This window comes from Oncorhynchus masou, chromosome 10 (genome assembly GCF_036934945.1).
Source record: "Oncorhynchus masou masou isolate Uvic2021 chromosome 10, UVic_Omas_1.1, whole genome shotgun sequence".
NCBI lineage: Eukaryota > Metazoa > Chordata > Actinopteri > Salmoniformes > Salmonidae > Oncorhynchus > Oncorhynchus masou.
The window spans coordinates 53,304,980-53,323,717 of record NC_088221.1 but is presented as its reverse complement, the minus strand read 5'-3'; the positions used below and the strand labels follow the sequence as shown (position 1 = coordinate 53,323,717).

The 18,738-nt window shown below is 45.4% G+C and overlaps 1 protein-coding gene across 1 annotated transcript in view; it reads right to left on the bottom strand.

Moving 5' to 3' along the window:
• Positions 1 to 18,738, bottom strand: part of si:ch211-45c16.2 (mitogen-activated protein kinase kinase kinase 13) — a 186,366-nt gene that overhangs the window by 3,980 nt on the left and 163,648 nt on the right. The window contains 4 exon segments of the mRNA XM_064977002.1: positions 10,455 to 10,746; positions 11,024 to 11,094; positions 13,041 to 13,836; positions 14,002 to 14,148. Coding sequence (XP_064833074.1) covers positions 10,455 to 10,746; positions 11,024 to 11,094; positions 13,041 to 13,836; positions 14,002 to 14,148 — 1,306 coding nt within the window.

Sequence of the window (18,738 nt, the reverse complement as noted above, 5' to 3'; positions counted from 1 at the left end):
ATAATGACATCACAATACCCCTTAACAGGTTTAGACATTTTTGCAAATCTATTTAATATATAAAACTGAAATATAAAATTTACATAAGTATTCAGACCCTTTACTTAGTACTTTGTTGAAACACCTTTGGCAGCGATTACAACCTTGAGTCTTCTTGGGTATGATGCTACAAGCTTGGCACACTTGTATTTGTGGAGTTTCTCCCATTCTTCTCTGCAGATCCTCTCAACCTCTGTCAGGTTGGATGGGGAGCGTTGCTGCACAGCTATTTTCAGGTCTCTCCAGAGATGTTTGATCAGGTTCAAATCCGGGCTCTGGCTGGGCCACTCAAATACATTTAGAAACTTGTCCCAAAGCCACTCCTGCGTTGTCTTGGCTGTGTGCTTAGGGTTGTTGTCCTGTTGGAAGGTGAACCTTCACCCTAGTCTGAGGTCCTGAGCACTCTGGAGCAGGTTTTCATCAAAGATCTCTCTGTACTTTGCTAAATTCATCTGTTCCTCGAACCTGACTAGTCTCCCAGTCACTGCCACTGAAAAACATTCCCACAACATGCTGCTGCCACCACCATGTTTCACCGTAGGGATGGTACCATGTTTCCTTCAGATGTGACACTTGGCATTCAGGCCAAAGAGTTCAATCTTGGTTTTCATCAGACCAGAGAGTCTTGTTTCTCATGGTCTGAGAGTCCTTTAGGTGCCATTTGGCAAACCCCAAGCGGGCTGTCATGTGCCTTTTACTGAGGAGTGACTTCCGTCTTGTGCCACTCTACCATAAAGCCCTGATTGGTGGAGTACTGCAGAGATTGTCCTTCTGGAAGTTTCTCCCATCTCCACAGAGGAACTCTGGAGCTCTGACAGAGTGACCATCGGGTTCTTGGTCATCTCCCCTGATTGCTCAGTTTGGCAGGGTGGCCAGCTCTATGAAGAGTCTTGGTGGTTCCAAACTTCTTCCATTTAAGAATGGAGGCCACTGTGTCCTTCGGGACCTTCAATGCTGCAGAAATGTTTTGGTACACTTTCCCAGATCTGTACCTTGACACAATTCTGTCTCTGAGCTCTACGGATGATAAGGGAATTTATATGTTTAAAGATAATGATGAAATAATTCCACCTGAAACCTAAATATTAGAGATGATAGTTTATGTAGCATGTATAAGGAATAATTAAAGCATTAAACGTAAGTCCAACTAGGTTCAGGAGAGACCTGTGAGGGAGAGAAATGTGTGTGTATGTGTGTGCCTAAGAAAATACAGAGAACAATTCAACTGTGTTTGACCCGACCTGGCTAGAACTCTGAGATACGTATGATAGGACAGGGAGTCCTTTTCAAGACTCTCGGGGGAATGGAGCTGTCGGCTGGGTAGTGATAAACAGTGGTGAGAACTATGGAGAAGGATACAACTCACCTACTGTTCGTGTGTATTGTGGCAAACCTCTTCAAGGTTAGAAGCTTTTTTCACAAACTAAGTGGTAAACTGTCACCAAATCACCCAAGAATGAGAGTTCTTTCGAACAGGACAGTACCTGTGTGTTTGTTTCTCCGTCCTGGTCCACCCAGGCCGTAGGCATGGTCAAGGATAGCAGGGTTCGGTACACGAATCGGGTTCTCGGTAGGTCCAGGTCCAAACGCCAACAGGTAAGTCCAAAACAGTCCAGCTTATACACAGTAAATCCAGCCATCTCTATTGTCTCTTTCTCTATTGTTCATAGATCCTTCCAGCACTCTCTTCTCCTCTTTCTGGTTTTTCTTGACCCTTTATCTGTGGGTCGGCTCCACCTTCTGAGGGTTCCCCTTGCTTCTGGGACTTGTAGTTTTGGTGGTCGGACATTTTGTGATCTGTAGTTCTGACAGGGGTGGCCATTTTAGTGATCGGGCAGAGCCCGTTTATTAGTTCTGCTCTCACATATCTGCCATTTACCACTCGACCCCCTTCTTTGCCACAGTATGTATGTGTGTAGGATATCTACTATTATAAAATGGATGTCTTTGTATAATGGACTTCAGAGCGCTCTCCTGAATAAACATTCTGACTATTGTAAGCTGGGACTCTTGTCTGTTTCATTCAACCAGAATCTTACAAACTCTGGGTTGCAGACTGAGTAGATTAATTTAAGTTTATGAACATTGATAACGAAATTCTGAAAACAACGGCCAATTCCTTCGACCTCATGGCTTGGTTTTTGCTCTGACATGCATTGTCAACTGTGGGACCTTATATAGACATGTGTGTGCCTTTCCAAATCATGTCCAATCAATTAAATTAACCACAGGTGGACTCCAATCAAGTTGTAGAAACATCTCAAGGATGATCAATGGAAACAGGATGCACCTGAGCTCAATTTCAAGTCTCATAGCAAAGGATCTGAAGACTTATGTAAATAAGGTATTTCTGTTGTTTAATAAATTTGCAAACATAAGACTGTAACGTAACAGAATGTGGAAATAGGGAAGGGGTCTGAATACTTTCCGAATGCACTGTATGTTAACTGTGGATAACAGTCGTTCAAGTAGCTAGTTAGCAAAGCGATTAACATTTCTTGCTAGCTAACCAAATGACACCTGCATCTCTACTTGTAGCCACTGAAAAAAATATATGAGGGGGAAAAGTCTGTTACTCACCCACTCCTCCAATGACAGGACATTCTTCCAGCAGCTAGCTAATGTGCTGTGTTTTTTAAACTTGCTAAATAAAAAGATAGCTACATAAATAGATACGCTGTACCCCAGGGGTGTCAAACTCAATCAGTGCACAGGCCATATTAAATGCATGGATCACCGGTACAGATGAATGCAGCTTAGCTGTATGGTGCACTCTAAATGTCTTGTAGTAGAGTAGCCAGCCCAGGCTACTGCTCTAATGTTGCTTTAACAGACCTAAATGTCTTGTAGTAGAGTAGCCAACCCAGGCTACTGCTCTAATGTTGCTTTAACAGACCTAAATGTCTTGTAGTAGAGTAGCCAACTCAGGCTACTGCTCTAATGTTGCTTTAATAGACCTAAATGTCTTGTAGTAGAGTAGCCAGCCCAGGCTACTGCTCTAATGTTGCTTTAACAGACCTAAATGTCTTGTCAGCCGGTGTGGTGGTGATATGGTCTCCTTAACAGCCGGTGTGATGGTGATATGGTCTCCTTAACAGCCGGTGTGGTGGTGATATGGTGTGGTGGTGATATGGTCTCCTTAACAGCCGGTGTGATGGTGATATGGTCTCTATAACAGCCGGTGTGGTGGTGATATGGTGTGGTGGTGATATGCTCTCCTTAACAGCCGGTGTGATGGTGATATGGTCTCCTTAACAGCCGGTGTGATGGTGATATGGTGTGATGGTGATATGGTCTCCTTAACAGCCGGTGTGATGGTGATATGGTGTGATGGTGATATGGTCTCCTTAACAGCCGGTGTGATGGTGATATGGTCTCCTTAACAGCCGGTGTGATGGTGATATGGTCTCCTTAACAGCCGGTGTGATGGTGATATGGTGTGGTGGTGATATGGTCTCCTTAACAGCCGGTGTGATGGTGATATGGTGTGATGGTGATATGGTCTCCTTAACAGCCGGTGTGATGGTGATATGGTGTGGTGGTGATATGGTCTCCTTAACAGCCGGTGTGATGGTGATATGGTGTGATGGTGATATGGTCTCCTTAACAGCCGGTGTGGTGGTGATATGGTGTGATGGTGATATGGTCTCCTTAACAGCCGGTGTGATGGTGATATGGTGTGGTGGTGATATGGTCTCCTTAACAGCCGGTGTGATGGTGATATGGTGTGGTGGTGATATGGTCTCCTTAACAGCCGGTGTGATGGTGATATGGTGTGATGGTGATATGGTGTGATGGTGATATGGTGTGGTGGTGATATGGTCTCCTTAACAGCTGGTGTGATGGTGATATGGTCTCCTTAACAGCCGGTGTGGTGGTGATATGGTCTCCTTAACAGCCGGTGTGATGGTGATATGGTGTGGTGGTGATATGGTCTCCTTAACAGCCGGTGTGGTGGTGATATGTGTGGTCCTTAACAGCCGGTGTGATGGTGATATGGTGTGGTGGTGATATGGTCTCCTTAACAGCCGGTGTGATGGTGATATGGTGTGATGGTGATATGGTCTCCTTAACAGCCGGTGTGATGGTGATATGGTCTCCTTAACAGCCGGTGTGATGGTGATATGGTGTGGTGGTGATATGGTGTGATGGTGATATGGTCTCCTTAACAGCCGGTGTGGTGGTGATATGGTCTCCTTAACAGCCGGTGTGATGGTGATATGGTGTGATGGTGATATGGTGTGGTGGTGATATGGTCTCCTTAACAGCTGGTGTGATGGTGATATGGTGTGATGGTGATATGGTCTCCTTAACAGCCGGTGTGATGGTGATATGGTCTCCTTAACAGCCGGTGTGATGGTGATATGGTCTCCATAACAGCCGGTGTGATGGTGATATGGTGTGGTGGTGATATGGTCTCCTTAACAGCGATTGTGATGGTGATATGGCTGATATGGTGTGGTGGTGATATGGTCTCCTTAACAGCCGGTGTGATGGTGATATGGTGTGGTGGTGATATGGTCTCCTTAACAGCCGGTGTGGTGGTGATATGGTGTGGTGGTGATATGGTCTCCTTAACAGCCGGTGTGATGGTGATATGGTCTCCTTAACAGCCGGTGTGGTGGTGATATGGTGTGGTGGTGATATGGTCTCCTTAACAGCCGGTGTGGTGGTGATATGGTCTCCTTAACAGCCGGTGTGATGGTGATATGGTGTGGTGGTGATATGGTCTCCTTAACAGCTGGTGTGGTGGTGATATGGTGTGGTGGTGATATGGTCTCTATAACAGCCGGTGTGGTGGTGATATGGTGTGGTGGTGATATGGTCTCCTTAACAGCTGGTGTGATGGTGATATGGTCTCTATAACAGCCGGTGTGGTGGTGATATGGTGTGGTGGTGATATGGTCTCCTTAACAGCCGGTGTGATGGTGATATGGTGTGGTGGTGATATGGTGTGGTGGTGATATGGTCTCCTTAACAGCTGGTGTGATGGTGATATGGTCTCTATAACAGCCGGTGTGGTGGTGATATGGTGTGGTGGTGATATGGTCTCCTTAACAGCTGGTGTGATGGTGATATGGTCTCTATAACAGCCGGTGTGGTGGTGATATGGTGTGGTGGTGATATGGTCTCCTTAACAGCGGTGTGGTGGTGATATGGTGTGGTGGTGATATGGTGTGATGGTGATATGGTGTGGTGGTGATATGGTGTGGTGGTGATATGCTCTCCTTAACAGCCGGTGTGATGGTGATATGGCCTCCTTAACAGCCGGTGTGATGGTGATATGGTGTGGTGGTGATATGGTCTCCTTAACAGCCGGTGTGATGGTGATATGGTGTGATGGTGATATGGTCTCCTTAACAGCCGGTGTGGTGGTGATATGGTCTCTATAACAGCCGGTGTGATGGTGATATGGTGTGATGGTGATATGGTCTCCTTAACAGCCGGTGTGATGGTGATATGGTGTGATGGTGATATGGTCTCCTTAACAGCCGGTGTGATGGTGATATGGTGTGATGGTGATATGGTCTCCTTAACAGCCGGTGTGATGGTGATATGGTGTGATGGTGATATGGTGTGGTGGTGATATGGTCTCCTTAACAGCCGGTGTGATGGTGATATGGTGTGGTGGTGATATGGTCTCCTTAACAGCTGGTGTGATGGTGATATGGTCTCCTTAACAGCCGGTGTGGTGGTGATATGGTGTGATGGTGATATGGTCTCCTTAACAGCCGGTGTGATGGTGATATGGTGTGATGGTGATATGGTGTGATGGTGATATGGTCTCCTTAACAGCCGGTGTGGTGGTGATATGGTGTGGTGGTGATATGGTCTCTATAACAGCCGGTGTGGTGGTGATATGGTGTGGTGGTGATATGGTCTCCTTAACAGCCGGTGTGGTGGTGATATGGTGTGGTGGTGATATGGTCTCCTTAACAGCCGGTGTGATGGTGATATGGTGTGATGGTGATATGGTCTCCTTAACAGCCGGTGTGGTGGTGATATGGTGTGGTGGTGATATGGTGGTGGTGATATGGTGTGATGGTGATATGGTCTCCTTAACAGCCGGTGTGATGGTGATATGGTCTCCTTAACAGCCGGTGTGATGGTGATATGGTCTCCTTAACAGCCGGTGTGGTGGTGATATGGTGTGATGGTGATATGGTGTGGTGGTGATATGGTCTCCTTAACAGCCGGTGTGATGGTGATATGGTGTGGTGGTGATATGGTCTCCTTAACAGCCGGTGTGGTGGTGATATGGTGTGGTGGTGATATGGTGTGGTGGTGATATGGTGTGATGGTGATATGGTGTGGTGGTGATATGGTCTCTATAACAGCCGGTGTGGTGGTGATATGGTCTCCTTAACAGCCGGTGTGGTGGTGATATGGTGTGGTGGTGATATGGTGTGGTGGTGATATGGTGTGATGGTGATATGGTGTGGTGGTGATATGGTCTCCTTAACAGCCGGTGTGGTGGTGATATGGTGTGGTGGTGATATGGTGTGGTGGTGATATGGTGTGATGGTGATATGGTCTCCTTAACAGCTGGTGTGATGGTGATATGGTGTGATGGTGATATGGTCTCCTTAACAGCCGGTGTGATGGTGATATGGTGTGATGGTGATATGATCTCTATAACAGCTCTAATAACAATAGCATATCACAAAAACATTCCCCCCCCAAAATTGTGAAACATATTGACCATATGGAGTAAGAAGTAAAGACAGTGAAAAGAGGAGCTCTCTGTCTCTCTCTCTCTCTGTCTCTCTCTCTGTCTCTCTCTCTCTGTCTCTCTCTCTGTCTCTCTCTCTCTGTCTCTCTCTCTCTCTCTCTCTCTCTCTCTCTCTCTCTCTCTCTCTGTCTCTCACTCTCTCTCTCTGTCAATTCAATTTAAGGGCAATAAGACATTTACAGTAAACATTACACTTACAAAAGTTCCCAAATAATAAAGACATTTCAAATGTTAAATTATGTATATATACAGTGTTGTAATGATGTGCAAATAGTTCAAATAAATAAACATAAATGGGTTGTATTTACAATGGTGTTTGTTCTTCACTGGTTGCCCTTTTCTTGTGGCAACACATCTTCCTGCTGTGATGGCACACTGTGGTATTTCACTGTGGGAGTTTATCAAAATCGGCTTTGTTTTCAAATTCTTTGTGGGTCTGTGTAATCTGAGGGAAACATGTGTCTATAATATGGTCATACATTGGGCAGGAGTTTAAGTGCAGCTCAGTTTCCACCTCATTCTGTGGGCAGTGTGCACATAGCCTGTCTTCTCTTGAAAGCCATGTCTGTCTTCCTTTCTCAATAGCAAGGCTCACTGAGACTGTACATTTTTTATTTAACCAGATAATCCAGTTAAGAACAAATTCTTATTTTCAATGACAGCCGAGGAACAGTGGGTTAACTGCCTGACAGATTTGTACCTTGTCAGCTCGGGGATTTGAACTTGCAACCTTCCGGTTACTAGTCCAATGCTCTAACCACCGCCCCAGTCAAAGCTTTCAGGTTTTCTGACACGGTGTCCTCTCTGTTTAGGGCCAGTCAGAGTGGTCAGGTTTTCTGACACGGTGTCCTCTCTGTTTAGGGCCAGTCAGAGTGGTCAGGTTTTCTGACACTGTGTCCTCTCTGTTTAGGGCCAGTCAGAGTGGTCAGGTTTTCTGACACTGTGTCCTCTCTGTTTAGGGCCAGTCAGAGTGGTCAGGTTTTCTGACACTGTGTCCTCTCTGTTTAGGGCCAGTCAGAGTGGTCAGGTTTTCTGACACTGTGTCCTCTCTGTTTAGGGCCAGTCAGAGTGGTCAGGTTTTCTGACACGGTGTCCACTCTGTTTAGGGCCAGTCAGAGTGGTCAGGTTTTCTGACACTGTGTCCTCTCTGTTTAGGGCCAGTCAGAGTGGTCAGGTTTTCTGACACTGTGTCCTCTCTGTTTAGGGCCAAATAGCATTCTACTAAAATATACAGTGCCTTGCGAAAGTAGCCCCTTTGAACTTTGCGACCTTTTGCCACATTTCAGGCTTCAAACATAAAGATATAAAACTGTATTTTTTTGTGAAGAATCAACAACAAGTGGGACACAATCTTGAAGTGGAACGACATTTATTGGATATTTCAAACTTTTTTAACAAATCAAAAACTGAAAAATTGGGCGTGCAAAATTATTCAGCCCCTTAAGTTAATACTTTGTAGCGCCACTTTTTGCTGCGATTACAGCTGTAAGTCGCTTGGGGTATGTCTCTATCAGTTTTGCACATCGAGAGACTGAAATTGTTTCCCATTCCTCCTTGCAAAACAGCTCGAGCTCAGTGAGGTTGGATGGAGAGCATTTGTGAACAGCAGTTTTCAGTTCTTTCCACAGATTCTCGATTGGATTCAGGTCTGGACTTTGACTTGGCCATTCTAACACCTGGATATGTTTATTTTTGAACCATTCCATTGTAGATTTTGCTTTATGTTTTGGATCATTGTCTTGTTGGAAGACAAATCTCCGTCCCAGTCTCAGGTCTTTTGCAGACTCCATCAGGTTTTCTTCCAGAATGGTCCTGTATTTGGCTCCATCCATCTTCCCATCAATGTTAACCATCTTCCCTGTCCCTGCTGAAGAAAAGCAGGCCAAACCATGATGCTGCCACCACCATGTTTGACAGTGGGTATGGTGTGTTCAGGGTGATGAGCTGTGTTGCTTTTACGCCAAACATAACGTTTTGCATTGTTGCCAAAAAGTTAAATTTTGGTTTCATCTGACCAGAGCACCTTCTTCCACATGTTTGGTGTGTCTCCCAGGTGGCTTGTGGCAAACTTTAAACAACACTTTTTATGGATATCTTTAAGAAATGGCTTTCTTCTTGCCACTCTTCCATAAAGGCCAGATTTGTGCAATATACGACTGATTGTTGTCCTATGGACAGAGTCTCCCACCTCAGCTGTAGATCTCTGCAGTTCATCCAGAGTGATCATGGGCCTCTTGGCTGCATCTCTGATCAGTCTTCTCCTTGTATGAGCTGAAAGTTTAGAGGGACGGCCAGGTCTTGGTAGATTTGCAGTGGTCTGATACTCCTTCCATTTCAATATTATCGCTTGCACAGTGCTCCTTGGGATGTTTAAAGCTTGGGAAATCTTTTTGTATCTAAATCCGGCTTTAAACTTCTTCGCAACAGTATCTCGGACCTGCCTGGTGTGTTCCTTGTTCTTCATGATGCTCTCTGCGCTTTTAACGGACCTCTGAGACTATCACAGTGCAGGTGCATTTATACGGAGACTTGATTACACACAGGTGGATTGTATTTATCATCATTAGTCATTTAGGTCAACATTGGATCATTCAGAGATCCTCACTGAACTTCTGGAGAGAGTTTGCTGCACTGAAAGTAAAGGGGCTGAATAATTTTGCACGCCCAATTTTTCAGTTTTTGATTTGTTAAAAAAGTTTGAAATATCCAATAAATGTTGTTCCACTTCATGATTGTGTCCCACTTGTTGTTGATTCTTCACAAAAAAATACAGTTTTATATCTTTATGTTTGAAGCCTGAAATGTGGCAAAAGGTCGCAAAGTTCAAGGGGGCCGAATACTTTCGCAAGGCACTGTAATTACTTGACACAATGGAAAGAATTTACAAAAAAACAGAGCAATGATTTGGTTGGGTCTAATTGTGTTGCTGTCCTGGGGCTCTGTGGGGTCTGTTTGTGTTTGTGAACAGAGTCCCAGGACCAGCTTGCTTATGGGACTCTTCTCCAGGTTCATCTCTCTGTAGTTGATGGCCCAATTTGGTGTTTGTCCCATTTTGTGAATTATTGGTTGGTGAGCGGACCCCAGACCTCACAACCATAAATGGCAATGGGCTCTATGACTGATTTAAGTACTTTTTCCTAATTGGTATGTTACATTTTATATTCCTTTTGATGGCATAGAAGGCCCTTCTTGCCTTGTCTCTCAGATCATTCGCAGCTTTGTAGAAGTTACCTACCTCCAACACCACTTCCCATCAATATGCATAACAGACCCTCATGCCAAATTGAGTCAAAGGCTTTTTTGAAATCAACTTTCCCTTTGTTTTGGTTTGTTTGATTGTCAATTAGGGTGTGCAGGGTGAATACATGGTCTGTTGTATGATAATTTGGAGAACATTTGAAATTTGACATTTGCTCAGTACATTGTTTTCACTGAGGAAATGTACGAGTCTGCTGTTAATGATAATGCAGAGGATTTTCCCAAGGTTGCTGTTGACCCATTTCCCCCGGTAGTTACTGGGGTCAAATTTGTCTCCACTTTTGTGGATTGGGGTGATCAGTCCTTGGTTCCAAATATTGGGGAAGATGCCAGAGCTGAGGATGATGTTAAAGAGTTTAAGTTTAGCCAATTGGAATTGGTATGTCTCTGATCTCATAGCTGTGCAACCTCTCTTTCTCCTCACCTCATAGCTGTGCTCATCAGAACACAGTTTCCCCAGGGAGATCTGGGTCTTGACCCTGCGGACAGCACACTCCTTATCAGACAGGCCGTCTGACTGGGTGTTGATGTCGATGGGGATGTCAGGTGTGTGGGATAGCAGCTCATCCAGGTGGTCCTCCTGAGAGGCTGAAAGGAGCTCCAGGGGTCCGCTGTGGGAGCGGTCACTGGTGTTACCCTCCTCTTCCTCAGATACAGACAGGTTCTCTGAGCTGAAGGTGGAGTAGGACTGGAACGACCTCATACAGCGGTGTGGTCTGGGGAGGGGAGGGAGGGGGAGGAGTGAGAGAGGAGAGGGAGAAATAGGAGAGATAGAGGAGAGGGAGAGAGCGCGGAGGAGGACGAGACAAGGAGGAAAGAGAGGAGAGAGAGAGTTAATGTGTGAGTAAAAGACAACTGTTAGATAGTAATCAATCCAGTTGTATTTGTATATGTCAGCTGGTAAAACCCATTAGAGGAGGATTGTGGACATGAATAGCTGAGGAGCAGCGATGAATATTATAGTAACGATTCATATGAGGAGCAGCTTCTCACCTCTGTCTCCGTGGAAACTCCACCTCACTGTCCACCTCCCCCTCCTCCTCCTCTGACGACTCATCACCAGCCTGAGAGACGAGTCATTACAGACAGTTAGACATTAGAACGGCTGCTGGCCAGCCTCCTTCACAGACTAGCACTTTAAAAAACAGTCAGCCGTGTGAATGAACTGGGCTACAGAGGAACCACTTCATCCCCTTTAAGACAGTCAGCAGTGTGAATGAACTGGGCTGCAGAGGAACCACTTCATCCCCTTTAAGACAGTCAGCAGTGTGAATGAACTGGGCTACAGAGGAACCACCTCATCCCCTTTAAGACAGTCAGCAGTGTGAATGAACTGGGCTACAGAGGAACCACTTCATCCCCTTTAAGACAGTCAGCAGTGTGAATGAACTGGGCTACAGAGGAACCACCTCATCCCCTTTAAGACAGTCAGCAGTGTGAATGAACTGGGCTACAGAGGAACCACTTCATCCCCTTTAAGACAGTCAGCAGGGTGAATGAACTGGGCTACAGAGGAACCACTTCATCCCCTTTAAGACAGTCAGCAGTGTGAATGAACTGGGCTACAGAGGAACCACTTCATCCCCTTTAAGACAGTCAGCAGTGTGAATGAACTGGGCTACAGAGGAACCACTTCATCCCCTTTAAGACAGTCAGCCGTGTGAATGAACTGGGCTACAGAGGAACCACCTCATCCCCTTTAAGACAGTCAGCCGTGTGAATGAACTGGGCTACAGAGGAACCACTTCATCCCCTTTAAGACAGTCAGCAGTGTGAATGAACTGGGCTACAGAGGAACCACTTCATCCCCTTTAAGACAGTCAGCCGTGTGAATGAACTGGGCTACAAAGGAACCACTTCATCCCCTTTAAGACAGTCAGCAGTGTGAATGAACTGGGCTACAGAGGAACCACCTCATCCCCTTTAAGACAGTCAGCAGTGTGAATGAACTGGGCTACAGAGGAACCACCTCATCCCCTTTAAGACAGTCAGCCGTGTGAATGAACTGGGCTACAGAGGAACCACTTCATCCCCTTTAAGACAGTCAGCAGTGTGAATGAACTGGGCTACAGAGGAACCACCTCATCCCCTTTAAGACAGTCAGCAGTGTGAATGAACTGGGCTACAGAGGAACCACCTCATCCCCTTTAAGACAGTCAGCAGTGTGAATGAACTGGGCTACAGAGGAACCACTTCATCCCCTTTAAGACAGTCAGCCGTGTGAATGAACTGGGCTACAGAGGAACCACTTCATCCCCTTTAAGACAGTCAGCCGTGTGAATGAACTGGGCTACAGAGGAACCACTTCATCCCCTTTAAGACAGTCAGCCGTGTGAATGAACTGGGCTACAGAGGAACCACTTCATCCCCTTTAAGACAGTCAGCCGTGTGAATGAACTGGGCTACAGAGGAACCACTTCATCCCCTTTAAGACAGTCAGCCGTGTGAATGAACTGGGCTACAGAGGAACCACTTCATCCCCTTTAAGACAGTCAGCCGTGTGAATGAACTGGGCTACAGAGGAACCACCTCATCCCCTTTAAGACAGTCAGCCGTGTGAATGAACTGGGCTACAGAGGAACCACTTCATCCCCTTTAAGACAGTCAGCCGTGTGAATGAACTGGGCTACAGAGGAACCACTTCATCCCCTTTAAGACAGTCAGCCGTGTGAATGAACTGGGCTACAGAGGAACCACCTCATCCCCTTTAAGACAGTCAGCCGTGTGAATGAACTGGGCTACAGAGGAACCACTTCATCCCCTTTAAGACAGTCAGCCGTGTGAATGAACTGGGCTACAGAGGAACCACCTCATCCCCTTTAAGACAGTCAGCCGTGTGAATGAACTGGGCTACAGAGGAACCACTTCTCAGCATTTATACTAATAACTGTATATATTTGATGCTCCCAGAAACAGGTAAAACTCCTCTCTCTCTCTCTCTTTCTCTTCTCTCTCTCTCTCTCTCTCTCTCTCTCTTTCTCTTTCTCCTCTCTCTCTCTCTCTCTCTCACCTTCCTGAGGGGCCTGAGGTTGCGTGGGAGGCCAGCTCCAGAGGGTAAGCTGCTCTTCCGAGCTGTATCCTGCTTCTCCTGCTGCTCTCCCTCTGCCGTGGGGTCAGGTACTGTGGACAGGGAGGGGGACGAGCCCTCACAGGTGGACAGCAGGGAGTAGTGTGGCAGCACTGGGTGGCTGGGGGCCGTGGGGGTCTCCTGGCAGTGCAGGCAGCCTGGGAAGGGGTGTGCCTGGCAGCAGGGGCACAGTGTCCCACCCCTCCCCCCGGGGCCTGACACAGAGATGCTGCGCTGGCGTGTGTCTGACACCACGGCCGTAGAGATGAGGTCAGGGCTGGTGCCAGACAGGCGGCGTTGGAGGTGGTCTGTCTGGGGGCTCCGTAGGGCCGCGGCCGGGCCGAAGTAACGCAGGTTGTTGGCACAGTTGACCACCGCTTCTTCTCTGTTCTTCAGGGGCAGCAGAGGGCCCTGTGGTGGGGGGTGGTGGTGGTGCTCGTAGTGCTCTTGGACAGCACACCCGGTGGCAGGATCATGGTAGTGCTGCTTCCCTAGAGGTTGGTGCTGGTAGTGGTCTCCGAGGGGTTGTTGCTCCTCCGTAGCCTCCGCCCCCGGCCCGGTCTTCAGAACCCCGGGGAAGTCGCTGTGGGAACCTTTGCTGTTGGCACGGCGGTGGCGGGGCTTGCTGCGGTACCTCTGCTTGCCAGGTGGTGTGGAAACCTTGGGGCTGGTAGAGTGGGGCGAGGGGGATGGGAGCACCTCCACACTGGGGATACCTTCGGAGCGCAGCAGGTCCGGCCTTGAGGGGTCAGAGGTTAAAGGTCAGGGTGTGGTGTCAGTAGTAGTATACTAACACTGCTTCTAAAACAATACAAACATACTCGCCAAGGAACATGGTACGAGGGAGGAGTAAACCCTGCCCATACATGCCATTCCCCGTCTTTAATAAAGTGAGAGCTCTGACCTCTTCGCAGGGGGTATCCCAGTCTTGTGGGAAATGCAGCCTTCCTTCCTGATGAATTTCTCCACGGCGTTGGGCCTGACGATGGGCCGCACCAGGTGGGAACGCTTGTAGTTACCTGGATATTTCTTCTCCACAGCCAACTCTCTCCTACGGGGGGAGTAATGACACACTGATGACTCGGTCAAACTGTGTTTTGTTGGAGATCTGGAGACATTGACAAGCCTGTTGACAGATTACGAGCCTAAGTATTAGTCTGTCATGTCACCCAGAGAGCAGAAACAGACTAACAGACTCTCTCTTAAAACCTCTTAAGGATGGGACTCTTTTTTTCAATTTCCTCCTGAAATGACATGCCCAAATCTAACTGCCTGTAGCTCAGGACCTAAAATGACATTCCCAAATCTAACTGTCTGTAGCTCAGGACCTAAAATAACATTCCCAAATCTAACTGCCTGTAGCTCAGGACCTAAAATAACATTCCCAAATCTAACTGCCTGTAGCTCAGGACCTAAAATAACATTCCCAAATCTAACTGTCTGTAGCTCAGGACCTAAAATAACATTCCCAAATCTAACTGTCTGTAGCTCAGGACCTAAAATGACATAGCCAAATCTAAATGCCTGTAGCTCAGGACCTGAAGCAAGGCTATGCATTTTCTTGATACTATTTGAAAGGAAACACTTTGAAGTTTGTGAAAGAGTGAAATGAATGTAGGAGAATAGAACACATGAGATCTGGTGAAAGATAATACAAAAAAAACATGCATTTGGTTTTTCCATCATTTCTGAAATGCAAGAGGCCATTATATCCATGTGCCTGTGTGTGTATAGTGAGTATGTTATTGTGTGTGAATGCATGTGTCTGTGTGTGCATAGTGAGTATGTTATTGTGTGTGAATGCATGTGTCTGTGTGTGCATGTTATTGTGTGTGAATGCATGTGTCTGTGTGTGCATGTTATTGTGTGTGAATGCATGTGTCTGTGTGTGTATAGTGAGTATGTTATTGTGTGTGAATGCATGTGTCTGTGTGTGTATAGTGAGTATGTTATTGTGTGTGAATGCATGTGTCTGTGTGTGTATAGTGAATATGTTATTGTGTGTGAATGCATGTGTCTGTGCCTATATTTGTGTTGCTTCAGTCCCCGCTGTTCCATAAGGTGTACTGTTATCAAATTTTACTGCTTGAATTAGTTATTTGATGTGGAATAGAGTTCCATGTAGTCATGGCTCTATGTAGTACTGTGGAATAGAGTTCCATGTAGTCATGGCTCTATGTAGTACTGTGGAATAGAGTTCCATGTAGTCATGGCTCTATGTAGTACTGTGGAATAGAGTTCCATGTAGTCATGGCTCTATGTAGTACTGTGGAATAGAGTTCCATGTAGTCATGGCTCTATGTAGTACTGTGGAATAGAGTTCCATATAGTCATGGCTCTATGTACTACTGTGGAATAGAGTTCCATGTAGTCATGGCTCTATGTAGTACTGTGGAATAGAGTTCCATGTAGTCATGGCTCTATGTAGTACTGTGGAATAGAGTTCCATGTAGTCATGGCTCTATGTAGTACTGTGTTCCTCCCATAGTCTGTTCTGGACTTGGGGACTGTGAAGAGACCTCTGGTGGTATGTCTTGTGGGGTATGTATGGGTGTCTGAGCTGTGTGCTAGTAGTTTAGACAGACAGCTCTGTGTATTCAACATGTCAGTACCTCTTATAAATACAAGTCGTGATGAAGTCAATCTGTCCTCCACTTTGAGCCAGGAGAGATTGACATGCATATTATTCATATTAGCTCTCTGTGTACATCCAGCCTTTTTGTGGCACCTGACCACACGACTGAACAGTAGTCCAAGTGGGACAAAACTAGGGCCTGTAGGACCTGCCTTGTTTATAGTGTTGTTAAGAAGGTAGAAACTAGGGCCTGTAGGACCTGCCTTGTTGATAGTGTTGTTAAGAAGGTAGAAACTAGGGCCTGTAGGACCTGTCTTGTTGATAGTGTTATTAAGAAGGTAGAAACTAGGGCCTGTAGAACCTGCCTTGTTGATAGTGTTGTTAAGAAGGTAGAATCTAGGACCTGTAGGACCTGCCTTGTTGATAGTGTTGTTAAGAAGGTAGAGCAGTGCTTTATTATAGACCAACTTCTCCCCATCTTAGCTCCTGTTGTATCAATATGTTTTGACCATGACAGTTTACAATCCAGGGTTACTCCAAGCAGTTCAGTCTCCTCAACTTGCTCAATTTGCACATTATTCATTACAATATTTAGTTTGAGGTTTAGGGTTTGGTGAATGATTTGTCCCAAATACAATGTTTTCAGTTTAAGAAATATTTAGGGCTAACTTATTCCTTATCACCCACTTTGAAATGAACTGCAGCTCTTTGTTAAGTGTTCATCATTTCAGTCCCTGACGTGTATCCGCATACATAGACACACTTTACTAAAATCAAGTGGCATGTCGTTAGTAAAAATTGAAAAAAGTAAAGGGCCTAGACAGATGCCCTGGAGAATTCCTGATTTTACCTGGATTATGTTGGAGAGGCTTCCATTACAGAACACCCTCTGTGTTCTGTTAGACAGGTAACTCTTTATCCACCATGTAGCTGGGTATGTAAAGCCATAACACATACGTTTTTCCAGCAGCAGACTATGATCGATAATAGCAAAAGCCACACTAAACCCCCAATCTTTTTATCATCAATTTCTCTCAGCCAATCATCAGTTATATGTGTAAGTGCTGTGCTGGTTGAATGTCTTTCCCTTTAAGCCTGAGGGCACACACTCTCTAGTAGGCTTAAATTGAAGATGTGGCAAATAGGAGTGGCAACATCATCTGATATTATCCTCAGTCATTCTCCATCCAAGTTGTCAGACTGATGTGACTTGTCATTGTTGATAGACAATCATTTTTTCACCTCTTCCACACTCACTTTATGGAATTTAAAATTCCATTGCTTGTCTTTCAGAATTTAGTCAGATATTCTTGGATGTGTAGTGTCAGCGTTTGTTGCTGACATGTCATGCCTATATTTGATAATCCTGCCAATAAAAACACATTAAAGTAGTTGGCAATATCAGTGGGTTTTATGATGAGTGAGCTATCTATGTATGTATGTATGTATGTATGTATGTATGTATGTATGTATGTATGTCTATATATGAGTCTGATTCAATTAATCTGAGTTTGCCTTTATTCCTAAATTTAATTTAAGGTGTTCCAAACATTTTACCATCATTCTTTGTCATTTATCTTTGTTTCATAGTGTAGTTTCTTCTTTTTATTGAGTTTAGTAACATGATTTCTCAATTTGCAATACGTTTGCCAATCGTTTGTTCAGCCAGACTTATTTGCCATTCCTTTTGCCTCATCCCTCTCAACCATCAACATTTTCAATTCTCATCATTCCAAGGGGATTTAACAGTTTTTATAGTCATTTTTTTAATGGGTGCTTATTAGTAACTGGAATAAGCAATTTCATAAATGTGTGAGGTGTAGCGTCTGGTTGCTCCTCATTACCCACCTCGGACCAACAAATATTATTTACATCATCAACATAGGAATCACTACAAAACTTATTGTATGACCTCTATACACTATATTAGGTCCAGCCTTTGGAACTTTGGTTTCCCTAGACATGGCTACTATAGCGAATTTCTGCAGCAAAGATGTGATCAATACATGTTGATAATCTCATTCCTGTGCTGTTTGTAACTACCCTGGTAGTTGACTGATGACCTGAACTAGGTTGCAGGCTCTGGTTACAGGTTGAAGCTTTTTCATGAGTGGGCAGCTTGATGAAAGCCAGTCAGTATTTAAATCACCCAGAAAATATACCTCCAGGTTGATTGCTGTATACAAAAGCTGTAGGATCAGCAGAGACATTCAGGGCAGTTAGGGGGACATAAATTAGGTTACTTACATTGTGTCTTCCAACGCCCCTAGGATAATGTACATTTGCTGAAGCCTTATGACAACTCAGGGACACAATGGTAGGGATGAACTGAGCTGGGCTTGAGTCATTGATAAGTCACTGTCTCAACGCAGCCTTGTAGTGCTGTGAAAGGATCCAGGAACCCAAGTGATTTGGGTGGATCCCATCCTCCTTATAAAACATGTTCTGTTTCCAAAAGGTATCGAAATTGGCAACAAAAGTTACACCCATTGAGCTGCAATAATCACGTAGTCAGTTGTGAAGAGAAATAATCCTGCTAAAGCGTTCAATGCCACGATTCAGAGAAGGGCACAGGGCCAGATAGGATGGGTCTTTTATTAGTGTCAAGCAGAGAGTCAATCAGCTCTTTAAAATTCAGTTTCAACTGTTCAGAGCTGCTCTTCATGATGTCATTAAAACTCACATGGACTAGGATAGAATCAATGTTTATGTCCTGGTGTAGTACATTCAGGAGCAGCTTAGTAATGTCATGTACTCGAGCTCCAGGATAGAATAGATGTCCTGACGTAGTCCATTCGGGAGCAGCTTAGTAATGTCATTAAAACCCACATGGACTAGGATAGAATAGATGTCCATATCCTGACGTAGTCCATTCGGGAGCAGCTTAGTAATGTCATTAAAACCCACATGGACTAGGATAGAATAGATGTCCATATCCTGACGTAGTCCATTCGGGAGCAGCTTAGAAATGTCATTAAATCCCACATGGACTAGGATAGAATAGATGTCCATATCCTGACGTAGTCCATTTGGGAGCAGCTTAGAAATGTCATTAAAACCCACATG